The following is a 10,343-nucleotide window of genomic DNA, read 5'->3' on the forward strand; positions in this document are numbered from 1 at the left end:
CCGGCCGGCGCTCTGGTGGCATGGGGGCAGCTGATGGCGAAGTTGACGGAAGCAGAGACCCGCTTCCTCCCCCACTCTCAAGCCACCCGGACATCGTCCACGCCACCCGGTAAGCGAAGGCTCGGGCAGTGGGCAGGCACAGAGGCACATGCGTATGAGGGTTGCGAAATGGACACTTTTCCCCCAACGTTGTCTGCCAGGCTCTTCCCGTGCGGCTTCTCCTCCCCTCAGACACCACCTGCTGGCAATTGTCCAGAAAGACGCCAGCGGCGCTCACGCACAAGGCCAGCTCCCAGGCTTCCTAGAGCCCACCCGCCCGTGCCCTCTGCTCCCGCCGAACCCGCACAAGCGCTCCCCCCACCAGCTCCATCTAGCATCTGGAATCTGCTTCCTGAGGGGGGGGCCAGTGCTGGTAGCGTGTCAGCGGGGCAAGCAGACCTCATTCCACTGAGGTTGCTGCCTGCCTCTCCTCCAGCGGGGGAGCTGTCTGCTTCGGCCCTACTTCCTGCTCCTCTGGCTCCTCCCACGCCTGCCACGCTGACGCCACCATCAACGCTGGTGGTCCTGCAAACACCATCCTCTCCACCTCCTGCTCCAGCTCTGCAAAGCACACGAGACCCTGCAGAGACCGACCCAGTAAAAAGGGCATTGAACCAACAGGAAAAACAACTTGGACAACAGGAGGAACAGTTTGGCGTTCTTGGGGCTTGCGTCAACGCCATGGCGGAACGCCAAGATGCTCGCCTTGATGCTTTGGAGAGACAGCTGGGAAGTATACTCACCGCGCTGCAGGTGATGATTCCCCCTACGGCCCACCTAGCAGTCCAGCTGAGACCTCCGCCCACGCCGACAGACGAGCCGCCTGCTCCGCCTCTGGCTCCGCCCACGCCGGCAGACGAGCCGCCTGCTCCGCCTCTGGCTCCGCCCACGCCGGCAGACGAGCCGCCTGCTCCGCCCACGCCGGCAGACAAGCCGCCTGCTCCGCCCACGCCGGCAGACAAGCCGCCTGCTCCGCCCACGCCGACAGACGAGCCGCCTGCTCCGCCTGCTCCGCCTCTGGCTCCGCCCACGCCGGCAGACGAGCCGCCTGCTCCGCCTCTGGCTCCGCCCACGCCGGCAGACGAGCCGCCTGCTCCGCCCACGCCGGCAGACAAGCCGCCTGCTCCGCCCACGCCGGCAGACGAGCCGCCTGCTCCGCCTATGGCTCCGCCCACGCCGGCAGACGAGCCGCCTGCTCCGCCTATGGCTCCGCCCACGCCGGCAGACGAGCCGCCTGCTCCGCCTATGGCTCCGCCCACGCCGGCAGACGAGCCGCCTGCTCCGCCTATGGCTCCGCCCACGCCGGCAGACGAGCCGCCTGCTCCGCCTCTGGCTCCGCCCACGCCGACAGACGAGCCTCCTGCTTCCATGGCGATGCCTCCTGCTTCCATGGCGACGCCTCCTGCTGCTTCCACGGCGACGCCTCCTGCTGCTTCCACGGCGACGCCTCCTGCTTCCACGGCGACGACGCTTCCTGTTTCCACGGCGATGACGCTTCCCGCGGCTTCCACACCTGCCTCGCCTACCACGCCTCCCACGGCTTCTACGCCTGCTTCGCCGACGACGTGCCCACCTCCTCATGTCAGGCGGGCCGCACCACGGCGCCGCCCACCTACTCGTGTCTGGCGGGCCACACCACGGCGCCGCCCACCTCCTCGTCTCTGGACTTTTTATGGACGCTTTTGGCGCCAACAGCAGCGACGCCCAGGACTTGGGTGTAGGACTCAAAGACTGCTGAGGTTCTGGCGTCAGTCTCGTCCGCCTCAACGGCCACAGACATGGCCATTCCGAGGTCGCCCGCCTCGACAAAGGCGGCGACAATCTACTCGCCGCCGCCACCTGACTTGTCCCCGGTGGCTTCGGGGACACATGGCTGGGCGGCCCACCACCAAGACCTCCCTCCACCCTCCCGTGACTTTTGACTTATTCTGGAGGTTTTTTTTTTTTAGGGGAGGGGTTTCTAGTTTGGGACGTCTGGGATCCGTCCCTTAAGGGGGGGGTTATGTCATGATCCGTTACCCGGATCATGGCATGATGTATGTTTTTGGTAATGTTTCTGTGCCTGAACAGCTAGGAGATACCGAGAGTAACAAGTGGTAGAAAATGGATTAGAAAGGACAGATTTAAATAAATTATAATTAAAAAAAAAAGTTGTTTATTTTTTTAACTTGGGACTATCGTGGGCCGGAATTTGGACGCTGGCGGTCCGGATATATCCCGCTGGCCGTAGTTTGGGGACCCCTGCTATACAGTAATAATATATTTGTATGCTCTTATTTACTGGCTTATTCGTTTATGTTAAATATTTTGTATGAGTTTTTAAGTCTTTTATCTTTTAAGATTGCAATTCTTGTTCTTTGATCTACTCCGTTAATCTGTTCATCTTTTTTGCCAAGTAAACAATGTAAACAAAAAGTTTTACTCCTGTACTTATTATTAAAATCTTCATTCGGTTATATTAAAGAAGTGCTTATTGGACATTCGGAAGTTATTTATCACCCAACAATGTTTCTATCAACTCCTCTTTATCTATGGATCATATCGAACACAGGAAGTGAATATGTTAATAATAATTGTTGTGAAACGGAGCTAAGAAGTACGATTAAATAAACTTGGCTTCTTGCCATTCCTTTTCGGACATGTTAAATTGTGGAAGAGTAATCATGTAATATACTTTGACGATTGTAAAGCAAAATAAATAAACATGACCACAGAAATTTACTCATATACCCAAGCAATTCCTCCTGACAGCTATTGATATCAATGATAACCAGCACCTTGCAGAATGGAAACAATGACAATGATTTAATTGTAGTTGTAGTTGAAGTGATGGCACATGCTTGAAACACTTTCATAACAATGATGAGGGTTGATGAAGACACACTCTCTGTGCAGTATCCACGATTCAGCATGTTTATTTGTTTTTGTGCCATTGCTTCATAACACATGAAGAGTTTGGGTCGGCGTGGCGGAGTGACCGGAGGGTTTACGGTTGGAATCCTGTTTCTTCCATCCCAGTCACTGCTGTTGTATCCTTGGGCTGGGCTGGCCACATCTTGGTAATATGTCATGATGTGACCATTTCTGCCAGGATACACGCTTGCAACATTTGGTACATTTTTGCATATGCTGATGCCCTCAAAATATGATTTATTTGCCAAGATATTAGTATTAACAGTAGTAGTAAAGAAGACCACACTTGAGATGGTAGGAGTAGGCGATACTCCATTTTGGTATGGATCCTACTCCAAGTAGGATCCATACTACTATGAATGAAGATAGATGAAATGAACAATAACTCCTAACAGCAGCTCCTTGAATTCCTTGAATCCCTTCTAAGTCTATCTGATAGCTCAGTCACAGCTCTTTTTATTACCAAATATGTGTTATGTGTGTTTTATGTCGCACGTTTGCACCAAGAAAAATTCCTAGTTTGTGAACCCGTTCTCAAACAATGGCAATAAAACTATTCTGATTCTGATTCTGATTCTGAAGTAAATATACAGCTGGTACCACAGAGAGAATACTTATACTTTTTACTTGAAATGCAATGATCATGGGTTGCCTCTTGTTAGTTGATTATCGTTATGATAAAACACAAGACAGATTTTTAATGCAAATAATTATTTTAAAGTAACTAAATTCAGCAATATAAAACAATATAACAGTAAAAAAACAAAACAATTCCCCGAATTCATTTTTACTACCGTTCTTTAAAAAATAAGTGAGTTCAACAATATGATAGTAGTAATATTAAAGTTAAAAAGTTAAAGTACCAATGATTGTCACACACACAACAAGTGTGGCGAAATCATTCTCTGCATTTGACCCATCACCCTTGATCACCCACTGGGAGGTGAGGGGAGCAGTGGCCCGGGAATCTTTTTAATAATAATAACAGTGATACATATGTAACTTCATGTTGCCTCAATATACATTTTATACTAATTTTCTTTCAAAAGGTATATATACAAAGATTTTCCAATTCTGAAAATATTTTGTAGCTGTTACAGAGCCCAAACATGAAGATAAAAAATCAGACATTGAACAAAGTTCATGGTTACGTGTGTGTTGTGCTACGATAGTATCAACTCATACACATAAATAGCTCATTCTGTCCCAGACTTGTTTTCTAAGCCAGAAATTTCTTGTGAACAAATTTGATCTAATACAGGGGTGTCGAACGTACATAAGTTTGCTAAGTATAAAAATCCTAATAAATTCAGTTTACAAAAAAAAAAAACATTTGAGGCGCTGTATATTAGCATCAAGTTTCCACATTTTTGGACAAGTGGAGCCTCACTAACATATGTATGTTGGAGCATTTGTTGAATCAACTACTCTCTTGGCATTGAAAATTGCAACATTATCTAGAGGTAGTTTGGCTGAGTGCGCTCTCAGTACTGCTGAATTAATCGACAAGTGCCGAAGTGCAAAAAAAAAAAGTGACGTCACACGCAACCCAGGTATGGAAACACAGCACCGTTGGATTTTACGTGCCTGTACGACCGGCGGGATTTGGTCGGTGCCAAAAAAGTACTGGATTCGTTACCCACCGCTAGTTACTACCATACTTGCCAACCCTCCCGTTTTTAGCGGGAGAATCCCGGTATTCAGCGCCTCTCCCGACAACCTCCCGGCAGAGATTTTCTCCCGACAAACTCCCGGTATTCAGCCGGAGCTGGAGGCCACGCCCCCTCCAGCTCAATGCGGACCTGAGACTGAGTGGGGACAGCCTGTTCTCACGTCCGCTTTCCCAATACGCTTGCAAGTTCCAAAACGAATGGAAACAAGAATTTCAGTTCATCCAGGACAGTTCGAAGGGGAATGTGTATGTTGCCTGTAAATATGTAGAACAGACTTCTCCATTGAACACGGTGGCCGAAATGATATACTCATCATGAACGGAGAAGTTAAACAGGACAATACTGCCATCTAATGGATAGCCACCGGAACACTGAAATTCAAGTATTTCTTTTATGTAAATAAAATAAATATGTATATATATATAGCTAGAATTCACTGAAAGTCAAGTATTTCATACATATATATATATATGTATATATATATGAAATATATATGAAATACTCGAGTTGGTGAATTCTAGCTGTAAATAACCACGCTCCCCCCCAACCACCCACCCCCACCCCCGACCAAGCCCCCCCCCCCCACCCCCTACCCCCCATCTCCCGATATTGGAGGTCTCAAGGTTGGCAAGTATGGTTACTACCCACCTCTGTTTATAGGTCGGATGACATATCCAATTTATATCCACATACGAAAGAGTTGGATTTGAATAAACATGAGATACGTGTCACATATAGGTCAAAAGTGTGAACATAGTCTATAGTGGAACCTCAGGGGAAAAACTTTGTACACCCCAAATGTAGGAGGCAAAACATTTCATTCATTTGAAATATATATTTTTGTTAGACATGATAAAAGGGGATCTAAGTTTGATAAATATGTGTTTTTTATTGGAATGATGCATAGTTCCATTGATCGCATAGATTTCTGCTGGAACCACTGAATACGTCTGGTAGTGAAGTGAAAATGACTTTTGGATCTGTGCGAGTGCTCGCCTTCCTGGCCTGATTGCCGAGAAGTTCTTGCTTCATTTCACCTCTCCATCGAGGCAGGCGGTGTATAAATAGGCACACTTGAAATAGAGTTCCTCTCTCCGAGGAGCTCCTCAAGTGAGGACCAATGGCCAAATTTCCAAAGCTGATATATAGGCCAGGACGTTAGTGAGCTCTCGTCGCTTCTGTGGAATCCCTTCACTTTGGAATGAGTGCAATTAGAAAACCTTCTTACTGTTTCGTAAGGTTTTTCTTCCTCCGGTAGCCAGTTATTCATTTACAATCCATTTACTCCTACACGCCTCATATACTCCCAGTGCGTGTGTGTGTGTGTGTGTGTGTGTGTGTGTGTGTGTGTGTGTGTGTGTGTGCATGTGTGTGTGTTCTCTCTCTCTGTTCTGAGTTGTCCCAATTATGTTGTTCATGAGGAGACATGTTTCCCCAAAAGACATTGATGTTTTCTAAGGTGCGAATGGATCATGACTACAAAGTGCTTTCTATATTTGTACATATCACTAGTCAGCTCAACTGCTGATCTGGAAGGAAATTATTTCAACATCACTTGTTGATGTCTGAGTCCATGATGTTTTGATTCTAACTTGTATGAATTTTTAAGCCCAGAAATGTGCAACAAATGTTACCATTTGTTAACATGATCCTATCTGAATAATCATGATCATTATGGGTGTCTCGATTCAATATTGATAAAAGATATTGGTCACATAGCAGCAAAAAAAAAGTATCGGATGATATCGGCTTTCACCTAAAGTCTACAATATAAGCTTAGATTCTAGCAGTCCTGCAGCGTATTTACGTGTGCAAAGTTGGACAGCCTGTTAATATCTAAATGTCACCCAATAAGCACACAAGGTTGATTTGTTTTTGTATTTTAGTCCAGTCTTTTACAAAAGGTAAACATGGTAGGCTATAGGCTACTAGGAGTTAGCAGCTACACAACAGCTAAGCACACAAGCTCAACCTACGTAATACGTGTCCTGAGTTGAACAATATTGCAGTATAAAACAGCACATTTGTCAATATAAACAAGTATCAAACAGTTATAGTTGCATAGTACTTACACACACAAAGTCTCCCAGGCACAAGCGTATTAGAAAGTATCAAGTAACAAACGTGTCCGCATCATTCAACGTACCGCGTCATGCCCTTGATTATTATGAATTATAACCACTAGGTGTTGCAAAAACACAAACTAACACTCCACTTCAAATGCAATAAACGGTTAAAAGGTTAGTGTTTTTCATACCTACCATTTTCTCTGTTTGAGTAATTTCAGTAGATTTAACTTTTCATAACATTCCACATTACAACATAATAAAAGCATACACTTTTACACCTTAAGGTTATTGTTTTTCATACTTACTAATGTTCCTAGTTTGACTAATTTCACTTGAACATTATTAACATTATAACATTCTACACGACAAAATATTAAAAGCATGTATGCTTCCTGCTGATATTGTATCAGAGTAATATCGGTATCGGCCAACACTCAAAGCTCCAATATCAGTTTTGTATCGGAAGTGATAAAAAAAAGTTGTAACAATTGTGGTTCTAGCTTCAATGGCGCCCTAGGGAAGTTTCTTCAGATAGTGTTGACATTGTGGATGGTGGCGCGACCCCAAGACGCAGAGACAACATATAATGTGCAGCTGAAAGTCTATTTATAAAATAAGAGAGCATTTGAGTGGTTGAGGTAGTGGACCACATATCAACAAAAACACAAGTAGGGCAAGAATAGCAAAGAACAGGCATACAAGCAGACATACTGACAACATAAGAAGCCTCCTGATTAACAACCAGGGACAGGTGTGTCTCCTGATTCTCAACAAGGAGCAGGTGAGGGAAACAGTTCTCAGGCCAGAGGCAAGGTGGAGGAACACAGAAGTAAATAAATAAGAGTGTCACAAACTTGCATGGCTGCGGTGGTTGTGACCTTAGAATGCAGGAGACAGGAGGACAAGGTGCAGGTAAGACAAGTTTTTAAACATCACACGGGATGTGCAGTAAAGTAAACAGCTTGCCGCTAACAAAGTCTGTGACACAAATTAATCCTCGAGCCCTGACAAGAGGGCCAGGCAGGTGTTTATAACAGCCTGATTGGCAATTACAACCAGGTGTGCCCAGGCTGCCAATCACCGACAGGTGACGGGAAAAAAGCGTCCGGGGAGACAGACAGGAAGTAGAACTAAACCAGAAGCGCCAAACAGGAAACAAATGCAGAAAATAAAGGAAACATGACAACATGTGAGACCTGATGTGACAGATCGTTACAAAGAGTGTATTTTTTATTTCGTGTATCAAGAACCAAGGAAAATACCAAAACCTTGTCGTTAACCTGTGGACAAGCAAACCACTACTTTTTTGATAACAATGACATCGCTGTGCCGTCATCGGAACATAGGAATGAGAAGAATGCACAAAACAACAACAACAACAACAATGGTGAACAACAAAGCTCTGTCTGTGCTGAAGTTACTGATATTAGCATCATGGCAACAAAACCTCAACAATGTTGTTGCTGCAGTTGGCGAGTATTCAGAGCCTTCTAGATTTTCTTTTTTTAAAAAGCAACAAGCAACTTATTCTTGTCATCTTGGAGACTTTTAGAGACTGACATAAAAGAGTACAGCAGCAGGTCCTGCTGTGCCCATAGGTTACTCACCCATCTCAATGCTCTCACAGGTTTGTAAAAATAAAAAAAAAGAGTCGACAGAACTACGTTATTTGTATTTCTAAGCATAAACACTTTGCTTTTCATGCTTTTGTGCCACTACCAATTATGCAAATTAGACAATGACATCACCCAGCGTGTGGAAAACAGTGTAAGGAAGTATGCCCTGACTAAAATGTTGTGCTGGACTTACTGTACATCTGCTGCTATCTTGCCTCAAGCTACAACCTCCTGTTTTTGCTCCATATAAACATCTGTTCTTGCTCCATATAAACATCTGCTCAGGTGTAAATGTCGATCAAAACTTCCATCAAATTGTTTCTCTGGAAAAGTGTCAGCAAAACAGAGGAGCGAAGTCTGCATCTGCTGATGCTGGAGGGGATCAGACCTGCTGTGGAGACCAACGAGGATGACGAGCACAAGCAACAATTTTTTTTTTTTTTTCATTTATTATGCGCCCCCCAACCGCAGCCCGAGTGGAGAAACAAAAAAAACTGAAACAGAGACTGAGACACACAAAGGAATCTAAACTAAACATTTAAGACTCACAATGAAAACATAAATTAAAAGTCATCTGCGGTAAAAAGGTGAGTTTTAAGCCGTGCTCTAAAAGAGTCCAGAGTGGTGGCGGACTTAATACTCAGGGGGAGCTTATTCCACAACCTAGGTGCCATCACTGAGGAAGCACGGTCTCCCCTTGTCACTAGGTTTGACCGTGGGACCTTCAGGGTCATCTGGTTGTCAGATCTAAGGCAACGACCCAGCCTGGAGCTGGTGGGTTGGTCCAGGAGATCTTTAATATAAGCTGGGGCGAGACCATTGAGCGCTTTGAAGACAAACATGACGATCTTAAATTTCACTCTACGCTTCACTGGGAGCCAGTGAAGGGAGGAGAGGATGGGAGAAATATGTTCCCTCATTTTTGCGCCTGGCACCAGCCTGGCAGCCGCATTTTGTACTAGCTGCATGCTATGGATGGTCTTGTCGGTGACCCCAGCATAAAGGGCATTGCAATAGTCCAGTCTAGAAAAAATAAGCATCAACACGACCCTCCGTAGGTCACTGGGGGAGAGGAAAGACTTGATCTTGGCTATGGTGCGTAGTTGGAAAAAACAGGATTTCACCACAGATTTCACTTGTTTGTCAAACTTGAGGTCTGGGTCGAATATGACCCCAAGGTTTTTGACATGGGGTTTTTCAAGAGTGGCCAAACTTCCCAAATTATTTCTGATCTGACTGACCGAGGTGGAGTTGCCAAACAGAAGAATTTCACTCTTGGTGTCATTGAGCTGCAGGAAGCTTTGTGACATCCACTCCTTTATGTCCCGCAAGCAGTCTTTCAAAAGGTCCAGCCCAGAGGGATCGTCTGTCTTGAGTGGAAGATAGATTTGAGTATCGTCAGCGTAGCAGTGAAAGGAAATTTTATGGCGATTAATGACTTGGCTGAGGGGGAGCATGTAGATGGAGAACAGGATGGGACCCAGTATTGAGCCCTGGGGGACCCCACAGGTGAGGTTGACACAGCGGGAGGAATGTTCACAGAGAAGGTTCTGTTGTTGAGGTATGACGTAAACCAGGACAGGGCAATGTTTTTATCATATGTGCTGTGTTGCTTCTGTGAGTCAGCACACAATATAAAGCACCACAAAGCTATTTGGAGTAATAATTTGCACTTGCAACATATTTCTTGAACTTTATGATACTTTAAAATAGGGATGTCCTGATCCAATATTGATTTCAGATAACAGTTCATTATCAGCCCAAAAAAACCAGCTATCAGATCATATCGATCTGTATCTATAACGTCCGATATAAAGACCCCGATACAAGCTGTCGTCCTGCTCCTGCCAATCTGTTCTTGCTAGCTTAGCAGACACACACCATGTTGTCTCCAATTGAGAGCCTTTTAAGTCTTTACTTCAAAACACTGTAAAAGTGAACATACGGAAATAAAGTAAATAACTTACATGATCAATCAATCAATCAATCAATCAATCAATCAATCAATCAATCAATCAATCAATCAATCAATC

The 10,343-nt window shown here is 45.2% G+C and overlaps 1 protein-coding gene across 1 annotated transcript; it reads right to left on the bottom strand.

Moving 5' to 3' along the window:
* Nucleotides 1–305: 305 nt before the first annotated feature.
* On the bottom strand, nucleotides 306–2,059 carry LOC133647906 (uncharacterized). The gene is made up of 2 exons (XM_062043658.1): nucleotides 783–2,059; nucleotides 306–619 (listed from the first exon to the last, which is right to left on the bottom strand). Exons 1-2 carry the CDS (start codon nucleotides 1,428–1,430, stop codon nucleotides 440–442), a joined length of 828 nt encoding a protein of 275 aa, XP_061899642.1. The 5' UTR covers nucleotides 1,431–2,059; the 3' UTR covers nucleotides 306–439.
* Between the last annotated feature and the right edge of the window lie 8,284 nt (nucleotides 2,060–10,343).

This window comes from Entelurus aequoreus, linkage group LG04 (assembly GCF_033978785.1).
Source record: "Entelurus aequoreus isolate RoL-2023_Sb linkage group LG04, RoL_Eaeq_v1.1, whole genome shotgun sequence".
Lineage (NCBI taxonomy): Eukaryota > Metazoa > Chordata > Actinopteri > Syngnathiformes > Syngnathidae > Entelurus > Entelurus aequoreus.

Bases quoted from the DNA above. Each gene is read 5' to 3' on its own strand.
- LOC133647906 (XM_062043658.1), bottom strand. From the start codon at position 1,430: ATGGAAGCAGGAGGCATCGCCATGGAAGCAGGAGGCTCGTCTGTCGGC. The intron at 620-782 runs GTGAGTATACTT...CGGTCTCTGCAG, and splicing joins GAATCATCACCTGCAGCGCG to GGTCTCGTGTGCTTTGCAGA.